The 19326-nt window shown below is 42.6% G+C and overlaps 4 protein-coding genes across 5 annotated transcripts; 3 read left to right on the top strand and 1 right to left on the bottom strand.

The window, feature by feature from the left end:
* Nucleotides 1–1337: 1337 nt before the first annotated feature.
* LOC119214177 (tumor necrosis factor receptor superfamily member 6-like) lies at nt 1338–4481 on the top strand. The gene is made up of 9 exons (XM_037465729.2): nt 1338–1485; nt 1768–1862; nt 2327–2461; nt 2586–2706; nt 2876–2943; nt 3048–3137; nt 3239–3282; nt 3603–3621; nt 3945–4481. Exons 1-9 carry the CDS (start codon nt 1424–1426, stop codon nt 4229–4231), a joined length of 921 nt encoding a protein of 306 aa, XP_037321626.1. The 5' UTR covers nt 1338–1423; the 3' UTR covers nt 4232–4481.
* A 2000-nt stretch (nt 4482–6481) lies between these two features.
* On the top strand, nt 6482–10063 carry LOC119214176 (tumor necrosis factor receptor superfamily member 6-like). Its single transcript, XM_037465727.2, has 9 exons — nt 6482–6632; nt 6920–7014; nt 7346–7477; nt 7592–7715; nt 7880–7947; nt 8052–8129; nt 8236–8279; nt 8469–8487; nt 8769–10063. The coding sequence occupies exons 1-9, from the start codon at nt 6577–6579 to the stop codon at nt 9053–9055; spliced, it is 903 nt and encodes a 300-aa protein (XP_037321624.2). The 5' UTR covers nt 6482–6576; the 3' UTR covers nt 9056–10063.
* Nucleotides 10064–11349: 1286 nt separating this feature from the next.
* itprip (inositol 1,4,5-trisphosphate receptor interacting protein) lies at nt 11350–16594 on the top strand. Of its 2 annotated transcripts, XM_037465918.2 has the most exons (3): nt 11351–11569; nt 13911–14043; nt 14184–16594. In XM_037465918.2, the coding sequence occupies exon 3, from the start codon at nt 14237–14239 to the stop codon at nt 15842–15844; it is 1608 nt and encodes a 535-aa protein (XP_037321815.2). In that variant the 5' UTR covers nt 11351–11569; nt 13911–14043; nt 14184–14236; the 3' UTR covers nt 15845–16594. The 2 variants fall into 2 exon arrangements, with proteins under 2 accessions (XP_037321816.2, XP_037321815.2); XM_037465919.2 differs by lacking the exon at nt 13911–14043 and having other exon boundaries at nt 11350–11569.
* On the bottom strand, nt 16459–18938 carry LOC119214259 (glutathione S-transferase omega-1-like). The gene is made up of 6 exons (XM_037465921.2): nt 18784–18938; nt 17789–17897; nt 17477–17699; nt 17294–17395; nt 17031–17137; nt 16459–16780 (listed from the first exon to the last, which is right to left on the bottom strand). Exons 1-6 carry the CDS (start codon nt 18809–18811, stop codon nt 16630–16632), a joined length of 720 nt encoding a protein of 239 aa, XP_037321818.2. The 5' UTR covers nt 18812–18938; the 3' UTR covers nt 16459–16629.
* Nucleotides 18939–19326: the final 388 nt, after the last annotated feature.

Genomic DNA, 19326 nt, shown 5'->3' with positions numbered 1-19326 from the left:
TGGCAAAATGAGCGAGCAGCAGACTGGTACCAATCTGACACCGAGGACTCCCTGGGACTACAAAGGCCTGAAATTTGATACACTTGCAAAAACAACCAAATCCCACCGGAGTTCTCCTTCAAGTTAAGTTCTTATTCCCCAGCCAAATACTTGTTCCTTCACTTTTGTTCCAAGATGAATTTGCTGTTAACTACACTTGGCGGAGATCAAACAAATATGGCATTTATTTAGTATAGAGTGGGGATGAGGCATTACTTTTTTTGTGTTAGATACAGAAAGCATTTCCTGCTACAGAAATGACTCACGAAATGCAGCACACGAGGACATCATTAACTCACTTCAAAATAAATCAAAGAGTATGATTACGGCCCCAGGGTGCTTTGCTTACCTACATAACCTTTATATCTGTATTTTGCTGATTTCCTGTCCAAAAAAAGAGAATAAGACAGACATGAGTCAATATCAGGTGCTGCTGATATGGCAAACATGCATGGTCTAAACTTTACAACTGTGCACCAAAACACAATAAAGGTACTGCAGTGATTTGAAAGAAATTGAATACAAACATTTTCAGGCAGGTAAGCTAGGTAGTTTATGTCTATAGTTTCTGTTGTGTTGCAAATCTGGTGTTAGTGTTGAATATTTGAAACAATCTCTATTTTGAATATGCGTCACTGTGAATATCATTTTGAGCAAACTCCGCCTGTCATCATGCACAAAGAGCAATGCCACCTCCTAGTGGCACGACTTGAGTTTCTCACAGACCAATCTTCACACCAAAGAAATGTCCATGTAGAATTATTAATAGTTATTTATTTATAAATATATACTTATTTATAGAATTATATTTATGTCCCTGTATTTATAGAACTTTTATACTTCATATTTAGTATCTTCGTATTCAGAGAGGTCCTTAACCCAAGTATCATTGGTCTTTGTCGAGAACTATTGAGTAAAGTATTTTTATTGCAGTTCAAATAGCCTTTTCAACTTTGCAATATAGGACTTACACTTAAAGATTATCTAACGTTGTACAGTAAAATAATTTGTACCATTTACCATTCAGTCAGAATGGTCTGGGACACATACGTATACTCCAGTCATTGTACCGAGTCTTTGATTAAATAGCGTTTATTTGGGTTACTTGTTTAATACCGTATGTCTGGAAATGCGAGTGTGGTTCACGAGGTTTTCTTTAGTGCAAAACACAGAGCTTCTGTCTTCCATTCGGCGAAGACAAACTCCAGCACAAAAATCGCGTCATGACAGACCGCTGGGACCATCTAGCGGACGGTCACAAACAGTGAAATCCCCCCGGTTGCAGCGCCGCTTCCTCCTCGCGGGGCAGATCACTTCCTTCAAAACTCCCGGGACGGAAAGCCGCGTGGCTTTCTTTTTCAGAAGCAACAGGAACGACGCCCCGATGGCGGCCGCTTCCAGCGAGGTCCTCGCCCTGTGCGCGCTGCTCTTCCTCTGCGCGCTCGTGTAAGTACATTTGCACAGATGTTAAAGTGTGTGAGCTGTTAACGTAATGCGTTACCGGGTGTCCGAGGTTACCCGGTGTTACGTCCTGTTTAACGTGCAGCTGACCGGCGGCACGCCCGGTTCGTGTGTTTACGTGTACAACACCGTGAGTTCACAGGCCCACGTGATATATAAGCGTCCAAGTCACTACCGACAACATTAAGTGAAGCTATTTATTATTTATCTCACTACTTTTAAATTGCGTAATTAAACTTACTTTCGTTTTCGTCGCTGCCTCTTCAGGGCAGATTCATCCGCCGAGGGGAGGAACGGTGGCCCCCTGTGTGTGGACGGCACGTACGAGCACGGCGGAAGGTTATGTTGTCAGTGTAGTGCCGGTAAGTTACGTGGTAGTTAACACACACTTATACAAGATCACTTCAAACTGAATCTGGTGTCATGTCAGTATACACATTTACGAGCCTTATTAAATGAAAAGGGTAGCAAACAATCCAAGATTTTTTTTATCAAGTTTAAGAAAATAACATTATGATTGAGGGCTCTTTGACATGATAGTGCCTCAAAAGACCCTTGCAGGAACTATTCCCTTAACATTTCCGTTTTTATTTTGCATTAAAGCAGCACTAAAGTAGCTGAAGCGTACACCGTACAAGTGCGTGTAACGCCTGTGTTGTTGGAAACAGCCTTTAGTCAAACCAGAATGTTGACATTCATTTGAAGATATAGATACACATGGACATGTGAAACCGTTTGTGTGAAAAGTGGTACAGTATTTGAATGGGTTTGAACTCATACTTGAGTGTGTAAATCACAAACTGATGTTTTTGTTTTCATACTGTAGGTCAACACCTGAAGGAGCACTGCACTGCCAATTTACAGTACGGGGTATGCGAAAACTGTTCTGCAAATCTGTACAACATTCAGCCTAATAGCCTGGATTCCTGTGAGCCCTGCACATCCTGCTCACATCCAAATGGTACACAAGTGACAGAAAATGACTGTTTCTTTCATTTTTTTTTGAAGAAAATGCAGTTCAAAGCCATGTGATTTTTCTGTCGACACCTCTAATGTCATTTGCGTGTTTTTTACTGTCCTTTTAGCCAACCTGGAGGTGAAGGAAGCATGTACCCCTGTTCGTGACACCAAGTGCAGATGTAAAAAGGATCACTATTGCAGCAGCGACGACACAGAGAAGTGTAGAATCTGCCATCCTTGTGAAGTGTAAGTTCTGCTCCCTGAAATATCCCCAGACTAGAAGATGCTTGGATAGCTTCTGTCTTCACAACAGGGTCACACTGTGTATGTTGACTTGTCCCCACAGAGCTGCCAGTGTAATCTTAAAGAAATAGTACATTTTACTCACTCATACTTTATTTTCTTTTGGTCCAAGGTGTCCGGAGGGCATCAAAGTAGCCTGCACAGCCAACAATAACACTGTCTGCAAAGACAAAATGGAAGGTACTGCTTAGTTTAGAAGTATTGCATCACGATGGGCCTAGTTTGTAGATTGCAGAGTTATATATAAACAGAACTGTCATCATGTTCATGTCTTTGTGTTTCAGAGGGAACTAGAAACGGGATGATAATGGGCCTTGTCGCAATAGTACTCTGTGTAATTGGTCTTGCATCCTTTTTTCTATTCAAACGCTACCGTGAGTATTAGTATATCACCAGAGGTTTCGTTTATGTTCAATTTAAACGTTTTGGTATCCATCTAATAATATATCTGTGATTCTATTTCATATCTTATTAGGTAAGAGAAACGGGAGCCAGGACATAATAAGAGCTCCAGAGGCTGTAAGTTGTTCTCCAGTTATTACTTCCATTCCATTTATAACTCTGGGATCAGTCAGGAAGAAGTTTGGCTCCTCTTTTCTCACACGTGCATGTGTGACAAACACCTTTTATCTCTCCTTTAACCTCCTCGTAGCTTCCCTTTCTATGAGAGGTACAGGTTAGTTGTCTGAAGCCTTTGCTGTCCGTGTTGGTGTGCTTGCTTGTGTCACTTCTGTTGTGCTTTGACATATTTTTAAAGCCTGTGCAAATTATTTTTCATGTTAATTCTGTAGAGTTGTAATTTGTTCTAAATTAACATTCATTCTTATTTTGTTCCTCAGGAAATGAAGCCTCTGACAGGTAGGAAAAGTCCCAGAACTTTGATTTCATCTCAATATTCAGTCTCATGTTGTCCATAAGTTAGATAATTTCTGCGTTGAAGGGTTGCATGTTATTTATTCCCGTCCTAACCAAATAGTGAGGAACATAACATTTTTTTTTCTGAGTACTTATTCTTAACTGATTATCAGAGCACCAGACCCAAACAAATAAGACGTGAGCAGTAATTTGGAGGTCAGAAATGGTTGATTTCTGTCCATCAGAATGAAAATGCCTCTATGTGAATTTGTGTTATGTTGTTTGTTTGATCCCATTAATCCCTACTTTTCATGTCCTTCACATAGCTCAAGTTGTTGATCTCCAACCTCATCTGCCTGACATTGCAGAAATTATTGGATGGAAGGATATGAAGGAAGTAGCAACACGCAGCGGAATACAAGACCCTGTTATTGAGTCTTGTCAACTGGACCACCCTAATGATAGCCAGGAGCAGACACTTCAACTGCTAAAGATCTGGGTGGAGATGCAGGGAAAGGAAGCCTCGAATATGTTGGTCAAAATCCTTGAGGAGAATAAAAAAAGAGGCAAAGCAGAGAAGATCATAGAACAATTGTCCAAACCTCCCGCTTGAATGTGTTGCTTGAAATCGCTTTTCAAATATTTGCGCGGTTGTCTGTATGATTTATTCTTTTTAAATTTGGTTGAGAACACTTTCTGGTCTGAACATGAACTTTGTAAAAGCATTATTTATTGTTAGATTTTAAAAGACCTCTCTGATAAGTCTGGTCTTTTTGACGATTCTGTGGGTGTGCAAAGTTCAATTTGGCCACAGCTTGTATGTGTATTAAACCTCATTAAATGTATTTTTAAGGAACATTTCACTTTTGGTTCCCAATATGTTGTGAGTGGCCTTGTTTCTATTCTCTCTTTGCTCAAAGACAGATTCCTATTCAGCCATGCTTAACCAAACTTGAACCCACAATAGCACATTTCACCGTTATTTCTGGGAACTGTTTAAATATGTTATAGGCCTGTTGCACTAACTGTATATAGTCATTTGATTTGTCCCGCATTTAAAACATTCTTTTGTGAATTTCATATACTGAAATACAGACTGTTACTTCTTAAAAAGTACTTTTTCCGTTCTTGTTTTTTTCACACGAGTTGCACACCCTTTACATTTTTAAATACTTTTATTCCATTTAAGTATCAAATTACAAAATGGTGTTCTGCATGTATAACATAAGGGACTTCCATTCATAATCCGTGAAGCGTGGTGCCGTTGACCGAAGACACAAGAGCACACCCTGAGTGGTTCTACATGGTACGTGTGAAACTGCTATACAAAATGTTTGTCATCAGCAGTGCGCGGTCAAGGTGTAAAGAGGTGTGTCTTTAGTTTGCGGCGGAAAGGTTTAAAGACTCTGTGCGGTCCTGATGTCAGAGATCTCATTCCACCATTTCGAAGCCAGGACAGCAAAGCGTTGTGATCTTGACGAGTGTTTTGCTCTCAGTGAGGGAGGAACAAGCAGCTTGGCAGATGCAGAGCGGAGTGTTCAGCGTGACACCGAGGTTCCCAGCGGTCAAAGTCGACGTCAACACAGAGTTGCCAAGTTAACAGTCGGGTTCTGGGTAGGAGAATCTTTCCCCAGAGAGAGAAGTAATTCGGTCTCGTCGGGGTAGATTTTCAGATGGTGAGCGGACATCCAGTGAGAGATGTCAGGCAGGCAGAGATCCGTGCCGTCACCTGAGTGTCCGAGTGAGGGAAGGAGAGGATTAGTTGGCATCGGCATAGCTGTGGTAGGAGAAGCCATGGGAGCGAAGGACAGAGCCGAGAGAGTTGGTGTAGAGAGAGAAGAGGAGGGGACCCAGGACGGAACCTTGAGGAGCTCCAGTAATAAGAGGACAAGTTTCCGACACAGATCCTCTCCAAGTTACCCGGTAAGAGAAGAGAGAGAGCAGAGCCACCAAGTTCCTGAAGGGAGGAAATAAGGATCTGGTGGTTTACTGTGTCAAATGCATCAGAAAGGTCCAGAAGTATGAGGACAGAAACCATGTCCTGCTACAGAAAGGACTTGTACTGCACATAAGGGCATGATTAACTGATATAAATAAATAACTTTATAAATCAAAGAGTAAGATTATATGAATGCATGTATTATTATGGCCCCAGGGTTGCAAGTGTCCAGCTGTGAGGTGCTTTGCTTGCCTATATAACCTTCATATGTGTATTTTGCAGATTCCCTGTTCAGGAAGAGAATAAGACAGAAATGAATCAGTATCAGGTCGCGCTGATATGGAAAACATGCATGTTCTAAACTTTACACAATAAAAGTACTGTAGTGATTTAAAAGCAATACATTTAAAAAGTAGTGCAGGCAGGAAAGCTGGGTAGCTTATGGCTATATGCAGTTTTTGTTGTATGGCAAATCCGCTGATTGAATATTTTAAACAATCTCTAGTTTGAATATGCCTCACTGTGAATATCATTTATAGCCAACTCCACCTTTCATCATGTATAAAGAGCAATGCCACCTGCTAGTGGCACTATTTGAGTTTCTCACAGAACAATCTTCACACCAAAGAAATGTCCATGGCTTTTTACTTATTTTTACCCGCTGTAACTTATTCCAATGCAGAGAATATGAATTATTTTTGCGCTGCCCCCATCCATGTTGTTAACATTCTTCACTTTTGATTTGATTTGGATTGTTACAAAAAATGAATATAAAATGAATACGATATGAAACGATTCCAGGACAAATCACGTCTTACCGTGACATACAGTTGGCAACATGTAGAAAGACCAACACATTGAATATGTGTTACAATATGCGGACAGTAACAAACCGAGAAAAAGTAATCCCCCGGTTGCAGCGCCGCCTCCTCCTCGCGGGGCAGATCACTTCCTTCAAAACTCCCGGGACGGAAAGCCGCGTGGCTTTCTTTTTCAGAAGCAACAGGAACGACGCCCCGATGGCGGCCGCTTCCAGCGAGGTCCTCGCCCTGTGCGCGCTGCTCTGCGCGCTCGTGTAAGTACATTTGCACAGATGTTAAAGTGTGTGAGCTGTTAACGTAATGCGTTACCGGGTGTCCGAGGTTACTCGGTGTTACGTCCTGTTTAACGTGCAGCTGACCGGCGGCACGCCCGGTTCGTCTGTTTACGTGTACAACACCGTGAGTTCACAGGCCCACGTGATATATAAGCGTCCAAGTCACTACCGACAACATTAAGTGAAGAATTATTTATCTCACTACTTTTAAATTGAAGAAAGAAAAAAAACTAAACTTACTTTCGTTTTCGTCGCTGCCTCTTCAGGGCAGATTCATCCGCCGAGGGGAGGAACGGTGGCCCCCTGTGTGTGGACGGCACGTACGAGCACGGCGGAAGGTTATGTTGTCTGTGTAGTGCCGGTAAGTTACGTGGTAGTTAACACACACTTATACAAGATCACATCAAACTGAATCTGGTGTCATGAAAATCATACCTATTACATGAAGGTGGAAAACAATCCAAGACGTATTAAATAGTGCAAGAAAATAACATGGTGGTTGAGGGCCCTTACACATGACAGTGCCTCATCAAGCTAAAAGGCTTTTGACATTCATTTGAAGATATATATAGATAAACATGGACATGTGAAACTGTTTGTGTGAAAAGTGGTACAGTATTTGAATGGGTTTGTACTTGTACTTTTACCTCAAACTGATTGAAACTTTTTTTTGTTTTGTTTCCATACTGTAGGTCAACACCTGAAGGAGCACTGCACTGCCAATTTACAGTACGGGGTATGCGAACACTGTCCTCCACAAACCTACAGCATTCAGCCTAATAACCTGAAGTCCTGTGAGCCCTGCTCATCCTGCTCACCGAATGGTACACGCGTTAATTAGTTTCTTATTTTTGAAGAAGAAGAAAATTTAGTTCATAGACATGTGAAGTTTGGTCGACGCCTCGAATGTAATTTGTGTGTTTTTACCGTCCTTTTAGCCAACCTGGAGGTGAAGGAAGCCTGTACCCCTGCTCGTGACACCAAGTGCGGATGTAAAACGGATCACTACTGCAAGAGCCAAGGCACAGTGGAGAAGTGTAGAAAATGCTCTCCTTGTGAAGTGTACGTTCTGCTCCCTGTAATATCCCCAGACTAGAAGATGCTTGGATAGCTTCTGTCTTCACAACAGGGTCACACTGTGTTTGTTGTCCCCACAGAGCTGCCAGTGTAATCTTAAAGAAATAGTACATTTTACTCACTCATACTTTATTTTCTTTTGGTCCAAGGTGTCCGGAGGGCATCAAAGTAGCCTGCACAGCCAACAATAACACTGTCTGCGAAGACAAAATGGGAGGTACTGCTTAGTTTAGAAGTATTGCATTATGATGTTCCTAGTTTGTAGATTGCCACGTTATATATAAACAGAACTGTCATCATGTTCATGTCTTTGTGTTTCAGGGGGAACTATAGCTGGGATAATAATTTTCCTTGTCTTACTACTCTGTGCAATTGGTCTTGTATTGTTTTTGTACTACCGTGAGTATTAGTATATCACCAGAGGTTTTGTTTATGTTCAATTTAAACATTTTGCTATCCACCTAATAATATATCTGTGATTTTATTTCATAACATATCTTATTAGGTACGAAAAATAGGAAGAAAAAGCAGAACAATGGTTCTGAGGCTGTAAGTTGTTTTCCAGTTATTACTCCCATTCCATTTATAACTCTCTGACCAGTCAGGAAGAAGTTTGCTCCTCTTTTTTTCTGTTGTGCTTTGACATATTTTTAAAGCCTGTGCAAGCAATTTGTCATGTTAATTCTGTAGAGTTGTAATTTGTTCCAAATTAACATTCATTCTTATTTTGTTCCTCAGGAGATGGAGGCTCTCAAAGGTAGGAAAAGTCCCAGAACTTTGCACTAACATTTCATTTCATCTCAATATTCAGTCTCATCTCCATAAGTTAGATGATTTCTGCGTTGAAGGGCTGCATGTTATTTAGTCTCGTCCTAACCAAATAGTGAGACCAGACCCAAACAAATAAGATGTGAGCAGTAATTTGGAGGTCAGAAATGGATGATTTCTGTCCATCAGAATGAAAATGCCTCTATGTGAATTTGTGTTATGTTGTTTGTTTGCTCCCATTAATCCCTACTTTTCATGTCCTTCACATAGCTCAAGATGTTGATCTCCTACGTCATCTGCCTGGCATTGCAAAAATTGTTGAATGGGATGATATGAAGGAAGTAGCAACACGCAGCAAAATACAAGACCTTGTTATAAAGTCTTGTGAACAGGAACACCCTAATGACAGCCAGGAGAAGACACTTCACCTGCTTAAGATCTGGGAGGAGAGGCAAGGAAAGGAAGCCTCGAAGATGTTGGTCAAAATCCTTGAGGAGAATAAAAAAAGAGGCAAAGCAGAGAAGATCATAGAACAATTGTCCAAACCTCCCGCTTGAATGTGTTGCTTGAAATCGCTTTTCAAATATTTGCAGTAAGCATTTAATGTTCTACCTGAAATGTCTTTGAGGAAAATTGAGATGCCAAGGATTCTGTTCTTGTTTATGTGGTCTACATATTCTTTAGCAATCGATGGTCCCAAATGATTTGCACCCTGCCTCTCTCGCTCTCTCCGACTTCAAGTTTGTTTGGATGGACTGAGCCATGTAAGTGTTGGAAAAGAGCCCAGTGAGTAAGTCATGGGAAGTTTCCGCATACTGCCATTACTGCTGTCAGTTTAAAACCAGTCCGTCAGAACCGCTCGTATTCACATGGTCCAACAGTGAGATCATGAAATGCGTGTACTTGCCATTACATGTTCTCTTAGTTTGTCAAAGTAAGAACATACGCTCCTTTTTTAAGACCGTGTGTATATATAGATGATCATAATTCAGTCTATCCGGGGGAGCCGTTGTTGATCTCCTACGTCATCTGCCTGACATTGCAAAAATTGTTGAATGGGATGATATGAAGGAAGTAGCAACACGCTGCAGAATACAAGACCCTGTTATTTAGTCTTGTCAACAGGAACACCCTAATGATAGCCAGGACAAGACACTTCACCTGCTTAAGATCTGGGAGGAGAGGCAGGGAAAGGAAGCCTCGAAGATGTTGGTCAAAATCCTTGAGGAGAATAAAAAAAGGCAAAGCAGAGAAGATCATAGAACAATTGTCCAAACGTTCTGCTTGAATGTGTTGCTTGAAATCGCTTTTCAAATATTTGCGGGGTTGTCTGTATGATTCATTTTTTTTTCTATTTGGTTGAGAACACTGTCTGGTCTGAACATGAACTTTGTAATAGCATAATATTTTGTTTGATTTTGAAAGACCTCTGTGATCTTTTGTTTTTTTGTTAAAGATAAGGTGCTTGTCCTTTTCTACAGTTTTGCGGTTCTGAGGGTGTGCAAAGTTCCATTGGGCCACAGCTTGTATGTGTATTAAACCTCATTAAATGTATTTTTAAGGAACATTTTACTTTTGGTTCTTCTGTGAATTTTATGTACTGAAATACTGGCTGTGTTATTTCTTTGAAAGTACACATATACAAGGTAAGTGACGGTAGTCATTATCTTTTTGGTTATTTACTTGTGCACAGATTCTGATCAGATGAGATACCAAAAGTGGTAAATGCATTCTATTTCTATTGTGAAGTCTGAAGGAGAGCTTTGCTAAAGTAGATAGTAAGTGGCAGCCAGTCATCTTATCCTTTTGAAGAGATTAACACAGATTGTAAGCAGACAAAATTATTTATTGCCCCATCCTGATAAAAAGGGTCTGGAGAGACGTTTATAATGGCCTACTTGATTCTCTTCTACTCCATCTTTACCTTGAGGGAGAAGGCCTTCTCAACCTGACAAACGCCTCTCTGCTGCACTGGTGCTTTGTCCCCGACGTACAGAAACACCTTCGGGTTATCCAGGATGGCTGGACCTGCTGCGACTACGTACCGAGGGAAACCAGTCCACCCCGCAACTGTAGAGTCTCCGCAGGACCCAGTACAGGTGTAAATTTATTCAGTCATTTTATTTTGACCATGACCTTACTTTCCTACATGGGACAATGTCAACATGAACCGTATCTCACATTACACCAAGTTTTTAATAATGTGGGGAAGGTTCATTTCAAAGTGCACGTATCAGAAGCATAATGTAACTAACAGAGAGGCCTGTACATTTTCAGTCTGCATATCATGGGCACTTGCTAAAATGTTGTGATCAAACGAGTGTTTTATAGGGAGATGATTATACAAACGAGACAATAAGGACGTTGCATAAGAAACTTGTTGGCTGAATAAATCCTAGCACACCTTACAGGAAGGTGCTTCTGTCTCGCTCCTCTATTTGACCGATCCTGCTCAAGAATGAGGTTTCGACCGCCAAAATACAGACATAAATAAATGAAGAAATACAGAAAATGTAGAAATCGATTTATTTAATTATGTTCCGTTTGGGTGTAAACTTATAGTAATACATTAATGTATTTATTATTTTATTTAAGCATTTATTTATATGTGTATTTATGCATTTATTTTTTTGTCCTCCATATTGAAATAGCTCCATTTTGAAACTAACATTATCATTATTATTATATGTGCTATGTACAATGTCACATTTTCCATAAGAGGACCGTGTTTTGCATGTAAAGGAGGAATTGGCGCCGAATGATCAATAAATATAGGGCACACTGAATAGCGCAGTTACACAGTGCAATGGGCAGTGAGTGCTGTTACTCAGACGGAATAAAGAGAGCCGCCTCAGAGTACTGGAGCTGCATGAACATGGGCTGGGGATGCCTGTTTGGGCTGAAAAAGGGGGATGTGGGCGGTGTCTCGGTCTACGGGTGGAGCGCGCAGTCCGGAAATGAGCAAAGAGCTGTGAAATTGTTTCCCTCGTTGCTCACACGAGTTTGATGAGGCTTGCTTTCATCCGAGGCTCAATTTATCGCCATGAACTTGCACAGAGAACCGCGCGGAGGTAAGTTTACCAGCTCCTTCTTACACCTCGGAGTCTTAAAAAAAAAAAAAAATCGACCGTTACTTCTCTTGAAATGATGCCCGTTGCTCGCATGCGCGTAATAGTTGTTGCCTTTTTTAAACACACCTCGCTACAGCGCACATTGTGTTGGAAAAGTGGCTGGAAAAGTGTTTTTTTTGCTGCCGCGATATTTCCCTGATGAGCGGATTAATATTTAGTTGCTAGGGCAACCGAATTGGTAACTTTTGGCCATGGGAGCAAGACGACGTCACAGTGCACCATGGCGTCACAGTGGGCGTTGTTTTCTTAACTTCTAGGCCTACAAATGGCCTAAATTGTACTGCGCGTACAACACGTGCAAACGTACTCTATAAACGTGTGTTAAAGGACTTCGCTAAAAGGGTATTGCCAACAAAATAAACGTGCGGTGTGTATACAATTATGTATACTGTTTAATTTCCATTTACATGCCATTGCATTTTAATTACTGACGCAACCATGTATAAGATACTTTAATGTTGTGCGTGTCCAAACATTTATTAATGAATTAGTACAATAGTACCAATATTACTCTGAAATGTAGTTTCAATTAGTGGCTACATAACTGATTAAGTTGTTTTAATCCAAAACAATAACTTTATAATTGTTCAACCCTTTTGTTAATTAAAGACGCCTTCAACACAAACTGCAGCACATGATGCTTGCTGTCAACACCTGTAGTACCTGAAGTAGTATTTTACACAGAAAGACATTTCAGGTAGAACGTTAAATGCTTAGAGGAAAATTGAGAAGCCAAGGATTCTGTTCTTGTTTATGTGGTCTACATATTCTTTAGCAATCGATGGTCCCAAATGATTGGCACCCTGCCTCTCTCGCTCTCTCCGACTTCAACTTTGTTTGGATGGACTGAGCCATGTAAGTGTTGGAAAAGAGCCCAGTGAGTAAGTCATGGGAAGTTTCCGCATACTGCCATTACTGCTGTCAGTTTAAAACCAGTCTTGACAGAACAGCTCGTAGTCACATGGTCCAACAGTGAGATCATGAAATGCGTGTACTTGCCATTACATGTTCTCTTAGTTTGTCAAAGTAAGAACATACGCCCCTTTTTTAAGACCGTGTGTATATATAGATGATCATAATTCAGTCTATCCAGTGCATTTTACAATTATCTGTATAACCTCTACTAAATGGCTGGGACTTAAGCAAGAGACTTGTCATTTCCTCTTCTAATATATTGCATGCATCCAGGAAATAATATAATAACTAGGGCTGTCAAAAATAGCGCGTTAACAACGTTAATTAGTTGTTTGTTGTTAATTACGTCAATTTTTTTTAAACACATTTCACGCATGCGCAGTGTGACAAATTAGTCAGGTCAGGAAAGTACCTCTTCCTCTAGGGAATGCACTTCATCCTATACAACACATTACTGCCACCTGCAGGCATATGTCAGGCCGTCAGGTTCAGCAAGTCGTTTGCGCCAGTCCACGCTGAATGTTCGCAGGCCATTAACAAAATCAACCTCAGATCATTTGACCAACACAATTGCAAAATGTTCCAACACGTTGGAATTCGACGCAGGAAATGGTGAAGCGCGTGAGCCGAAATAAAGAGGCCGTCATCGCCATACTTGCCAACCTTGAGATCTCAGAATTGGGGAGATATTCAAAAGGACTCAGTCTCATCTTTTTCCATTCTAATTGCCGCGCTCGACTTCAAGGTGTAACGTCTGAAACGACGCGCCCAGTGACGGATGGTGCAGCAATATTGATCGTTCGGGAGAAATTCGGGAGAAGGGTCGGTCCGGGAGATTTTCGGGAAGGGCTTTGAAATTCGGGAGTCTCCCCTGGAAATATCGGGAGGGTTGACATGTCTGGTCATCGCAGCCCTGGACCATCAGCAGCACAAACTCGTTTTGCCGACCGCAGCAGAGTGGCATAAACTGCAGAGGCTCGAGCCATGCAGGGAAATCAGTCTGTAACTTATCAAATATCATTGATTTGATTATTTTCTGGAATGAATTAAAAAGTAAATTATCAATAACATGTATTTATGTAAAAAATAATAATGATGATAATTATGTATCTGTGTCCTGTTATTTATCTTTACTATGCATTTCAGAAAAAAAATGGTTAGGATTAAGGTGTAATTGCAAATAGTGATTAATCATGATTAATCCACTGAAAATTCTGATTCATTTGATTAAGATTTTTATTCATTTGACAGCCCTAATAATAACTAAGTGTTCTCAACATTGTTTGCCTTAAAAGCTGGATTTTGTCCTTTATTTGGTGGACATTTTCCAGCACCGGTGGCTTGATTTTGGGAAAAATGTTAACAGGATGTTGGTGACCGTAGAGGGTTATCAGAAGAAGGATGAGAGGGACCAATCTTCCTTCCTCCCGTGTTGCACGGCCTGATGCTGGAAGAGTGGGTCACTCCCAGTGTCACTCAGCCCACTTCTATATTTAGAGGTACAATGTGTGCTTGACACAAAAAAAGTAGACACCATGATATTTAATTCATTTAAATAAATACATCAACACAATTTTTTTGCTAAATGGCACACAAAAATAATGAACCTTTTTTTTTTCTTCTAAATTTTCTTTTCCAGCTGCCCGGACCACCGCGCCGTGACTAAATGCGCTCGCTGGAATCCAGCTGAAGATGCAGGGGGCCATCGCACGAGTGTGCGTGGTGGTGGCCGCGGCCATATTGAACCACCCCTTGCTCTTTACCCAAGACGGCGCCGAGCCTCCGGACCAGGACGAGGAGCTGATGGCGCGCATGCGGGAGCACGAGGAGAGGCTGGAGATGGAGCACGCGCGGCTGGACAGGGAGCTCTCGCAGCTGGACTCGGAGCAGCGAGAAGCCGGCCCGGGTGAGGGTTACAGCTGGTACTTCTGGAGCGCCGTGTCTTTCGCCGTGTTCTTCGCCGTGGAGGCGGGTTGCAGGGCGCCGGCCGCCACCGACGCGGACACCCGGCCGGTCGAGGGCGAGGACGCGAGCGGCTCACGAGTCACCCCGCGGACCGTGGCGCTGGACAAGGACGTCCTGAGCGACTTCTGCGACAAATGCGCCCACGCGTCGGCCCGCGACCACTGGAGGGTGAGGGACTTCGTCGGGGGCTTTGCCGGCGAGTTGGCGGACTCGCTCCGGAGCGTGTGCGACGCCAGGCGCGCGGGCCTGAAGGTTGGGGACTTCGTCGGGATCGGGAGCGCGTTCGAGTCGTGGGAGGTGGGCCAGCCGCTGACGTGTGACCTCATCGTGCCCCTCTCGCCGCCGCGTCCCTACTCCTTCCAGTTCCACCCGTGGTGCGACGCGGCCCCGGCCCCGCAGCTGGGCTGCGGCGGGATAACGGTGAGCCGCTTCGGGGAGAACGAGGAGGGCTGCATCTGCGGCTCGGCGGACATGGGGGAGGACGACGTGCTCTGCATGCTGCACGGCGAGGACGACCCGCCCGGAGAGGACCGCGGCCCCCACGAGCTGCCGCCGGAGCTGTGCTCCGGCGACGCGCGTTCCTTCGCCAAGGAGCGGGTCGTCAAGTGGTTCCAGGTCTCTGTGACCAGAGCGTGGCGCCGCATCTCGCACAAGTACGACTTCGCGGTGACGTTTCGCCACCTGGACGCCGCCGGCGCCCTGAAGATCCGGTTCCGCTCGGGGAAAGCGATCCTAGTGAACGTCATACCGGCGGTTCGCTTCGAGGACACGGACGCGTATTTCGTCTCCCACTTCCCGTCGGACTGCGGGGCCGGCTCCCCCGACCCGTGCTGGCCCGTCTCTTTGGCCGTCTACGAGGGGAGTTTGCTGAAGCACTTCTCCAAACTCCTACCGCCGAATTCCTGTCATCTACGCTGCCTCCAGATCGTCAGCTTCCTGCACAGGAAGCAGACGGCGCTCACGGGGCCCAGCGCCCTCACCAGCTACCACCTGAAGACCGCCCTGTTGCACTTGCTGCTGGCCAAGAGGCCGTCCGAGTGGAGCGCCGACGCCACGGAGCGCAGGCTGCGGGACGTGCTCGGCTTCGTGCACGCGAGCCTCCGCGAGAAGAGACTCCGTCACGCGCTGGTCGGGAACGGCGACGTGCCGGAGGCGGTCCGCGTGCCCGAGGCGATCCGCGCGGCGCGGCCCGTCAACCTGTTCCAGTGCCTGGCGTCGGAGAGGGAGCGCCACGCGGCGACGGTCGGGCATTTCGACGAGATGTTGAGAAATGCGCCCGCGCTCATGCAAGAGTACGCGCGAGCGTCACGGGGCAGATTAGATGAGCGTCTGTGAGAGCTTAAATAGCATCCAGTGTTTACAAATGGCACTTAAAAGTACTTTATTACAGGCGAGAAAACTTGACAAGGTAACCCGTGTTACTAAAGGGGCGCCAAACAACCCATGGCCACATTTCAACAGTGGGTTTTGTGTTGCTGTGTGCTGTTATGTTTAATCTGTAGCATTGTTACTGAAACAATCAGGTCTTATAACCCAGTATCTTTTTTATAGAGTAACCTTAATAAATAGGCTTTTCGGTTGATAGATAATCGCTTTGCCTTTTAAACGAAGCAACTAATTGAAAAGGTGATCATTTTTTAAATGCTGTAAACTTTTTAATAAATAATCCAGTGCACTTTTATCAATGGGGGAAAAATAGTAACAAACCTATTATGCTGGTTGAAATAGTACAGCAATGCTTTTGTTCTCATTGTTGGACATCCGATGGCAGCTATTAAATATGCGTTGTCATACTACTATAGAGCATTTATTTTGCCTGTAAAGTTCTGCTGTGTTGTACAGTTCTTTAGATTATTAAATTAAACCACCCTGTGTAGTCACCCCGGGGAAAACCAAATGTAGTTATTCAATATAAAAACAAAGAACATTTTGTGCAGTCGCTACATGCAGTTTTTATTAGAGAAAGCGCATCATAAAAATGTAGCATTCACTTTACTAAACCTCATTTCAAATATGATTTAGTATTTTCAACAATGTATATTTTCCCATTTCAAAGAGTGAAAATGTATATGATGTATACAATTTTTTTAAAAAGGGATGGTTTAAGGCTCTTTTTTGCCCTAGAGGCCATAGTCGTAGTCGGGCTTCCCCGCCACGTAGGATGCGTGAAAGGCCTTCATTGAGTCTTGACGGTGCATTGTGGCTTTGACAGCCATGTCTTCCAACATTTGCGCCGTCCACTTCTTGAGCTCAGGTGTGCGGTCGAGGCAACTGAAAAGACAACAGGAATCAAATCATTCACATAAATACATCAAATGAAAAAATGACTTATCGACGTGGTAACAGAGGAAGACTTGTTCGCTCTGTTCTGATTGAGATTCCCAGCGCTTTCTTGAATGCCTTACTTTTGTACTGTAGCGCATATGTACGTTGGTTCATCATAATAGCCACTGAAGGAAATGCTTCCATGAATAAAATGTATTTATTTGTGAATGTTTTGAGAAAGTATTCCATTACTTACTGTTTCAGTTCAAAGCACTCAAGCCTCTCAAACCAAGGCCACATCATGTAGTCGATCATTGTGATGGAATCCCCACCAAAGAACTTGGTCTTCTTGTTAACCAGGTCCTAGAAAATAAATTTATGATTACCAGCCTTGTAACTGTAAACTACCCATGTGCAGTCAGTTGAGACTGACTTGGTGTCACACATCCACACTTGTGCTCATGATCATTACCAGATCACATTGGAAAACATAAATAATAAGCACTTTGCTTAACCCACCTCATCCAACTTGGACAATTTCATATTCAGTTCAGCTTCCAGTCCAGAGGTGTCCTCGCCCTTCTTTTTGCCCATTGGAATCTTGTAAAAGTATGGTATGACCTGTAGTAAACAGCGGCATTGTGATTATTAAAGAGTAAAAAGTAAACAAAATCTCAGATAGAAGTCTCAATAAGAGTATACCTTGGAAAAATCCTCCAGCATCATCTTCTGTTGAGCTTTACCAAAAGGAGAGGAAGGAAGCAGCTTCTTCTCAGGATAAACTTCATCCAGGTAGTCACAGGTGATGGGAGACTCTGTTATCACCTCACCAGCAGGTGTCTCCAGTACTGGGACAAGTCCAAGAGGATTCTTCTCCAGGAACCACTCGGGTTTGTCCGTGAGGTTGACGTTGATAATCTCATGTCTGACAGAAAAAAACAAACATGTAATAACACAGGTTTTGGAGCAAGCAAAACTTGTTTTAAACAAAAGCATATTAAAGCATGTCTTTACTTGATCCCTTTGGCATTCAGCACTAATCTGGCCCTCTGGGCGAAGGGGCAGAATCTCATGCTGTAGAGTCTGATGTGGCCCTTGGGGACCGGACCGGGTGCAGCACTCCCTATGAGACAAATAACGTAGTGTCATTACATGACTTTGCACATTTATGCCAGAATAAGTTCTAAAATTAGAACCAATACAGAGCGTTAAAAATATAGTATACATTTTTGAAAAAAAGAAGAAAAAAAAGGCCAGAACAACTGAAGCGGCTGGCTATATTTTGGCCATTTGAGTTTTCACATTTAGCAGTTGAGACTTTTTCCCCATCGAAATAGCTGTAGGGAGTAATAAGAATATGATGATCTACATGAATGTGTACATTTTTATTTGTATTTAATTGACTTATTTACTTATTTTACAGTAAATAAATTACAATTATACGAAACACAATAACAATTGTAATGTATTCTGAAAATTAAACCTATTTGTAAGAACATTTGCTGACAGTACCCCTGGTCTTTTTGAGGACAGGACTTTTTAATAGTAGCAAAGTACAATAAACTTACTGCCAATAAATAACCCCGTAAATGTCTTTTACAATTACACCTTATTGCAGTCTGGTTTCAACATAGTGCTTTTATTTTTACTGTCAACTTTTTTTAAATAGGCGAATGCTGTAACTTTTACAAAGTGCGACGTGGATCGTCAGTAAATTAAACGGAAGTAAATAAGTTAGTCTCGGATATACATTTGTAAACACTCGGCTGTCTTAAAGACGCATTGCGTTCAGTGTTTGTAGATCCTTAGGGAAGTTGAGTCGGTGACTATTTGGATTCAGTTCAATCCCCGAATTGTCAGATATCGGCTAAAAAAAAATGCTGACTCGTCGTGAGACAGAGAAAGTCACAGCAGCTCTCTGGGGTCGTCTTAACGTAACGTTAACGGCAACAATCTCCCTCAGGAAGTCATATCAATGGGCGGTCAAACACATAACGCAACGTTCTTACCTTTGGCAAAAGACCTTTCTGTCGACATGGTTACACTTCGGTTGCTGAGAGTAAGATACCTTTGGCCCGAAAAGGAGAGAAAACGGTATACAGTGCTATAAGTATTGCTGAAATTTATATACAGCTTACTTCCGGTAAGGGCGCGTCCGATAAAGCATTAGCCAATAGCAAGACAGGATCGTTGCCTAGGAGTTTTCTTATTCTGATTAAGACGGGGTGCAGCGGCACTCCCCCGAGAAAGAAATAATGCTGTTTCATTAACGTTTTACATGACTAAGCACAATCATTTATGCCTGAATACAACGTTCACCTATTACTGCTCTGTACATTAGCTCTAAACTAAATTTGGGCAAATTATAGTATAATTTATCTGTACTGGAAAGGTGAACTTGAGTGAATTGTTGAGCTAGAACTTGATCAAATTGTTGCGGTACACAAATTGATGATTAACTACAGGTTACTGTAGAATGTGTTTTTTTTAATTATTAAACTCATTTTTACTATATGTATTTATTGTGCGTAGGACGTGGGACTCCAAGTATA

Source organism: Pungitius pungitius, chromosome 13, assembly GCF_949316345.1.
Source record: "Pungitius pungitius chromosome 13, fPunPun2.1, whole genome shotgun sequence".
NCBI lineage: Eukaryota > Metazoa > Chordata > Actinopteri > Perciformes > Gasterosteidae > Pungitius > Pungitius pungitius.
This window is presented reverse-complemented; position numbering and strand designations above follow the sequence as displayed.

Coding starts and splice junctions, on each gene's coding strand:
- LOC119214177 (XM_037465729.2), top strand. CDS start 1,424: ATGGCGGCCGCTTCCAGCGAGGTCCTCGCCCTGTGCGCGCTGCTCTTC. Junction 2,462..2,585: donor ATCCTGCTCACATCCAAATG/GTACACAAGTGA, acceptor CTGTCCTTTTAG/CCAACCTGGAGGTGAAGGAA. Junction 3,138..3,238: donor TTTTCTATTCAAACGCTACC/GTGAGTATTAGT, acceptor ATATCTTATTAG/GTAAGAGAAACGGGAGCCAG.
- LOC119214176 (XM_037465727.2), top strand. CDS start 6,577: ATGGCGGCCGCTTCCAGCGAGGTCCTCGCCCTGTGCGCGCTGCTCTGC. Junction 7,716..7,879: donor AAATGCTCTCCTTGTGAAGT/GTACGTTCTGCT, acceptor TTTTGGTCCAAG/GTGTCCGGAGGGCATCAAAG. Junction 8,130..8,235: donor TGTATTGTTTTTGTACTACC/GTGAGTATTAGT, acceptor ATATCTTATTAG/GTACGAAAAATAGGAAGAAA.
- itprip (XM_037465919.2), top strand. CDS start 14,237: ATGCAGGGGGCCATCGCACGAGTGTGCGTGGTGGTGGCCGCGGCCATA.
- LOC119214259 (XM_037465921.2), bottom strand. CDS start 18,811: ATGTCGACAGAAAGGTCTTTTGCCAAAG. Junction 17,396..17,476: donor TGCTGGAGGATTTTTCCAAG/GTATACTCTTAT, acceptor TGTTTACTACAG/GTCATACCATACTTTTACAA. Junction 17,138..17,293: donor AATTGTCCAAGTTGGATGAG/GTGGGTTAAGCA, acceptor TTTATTTTCTAG/GACCTGGTTAACAAGAAGAC.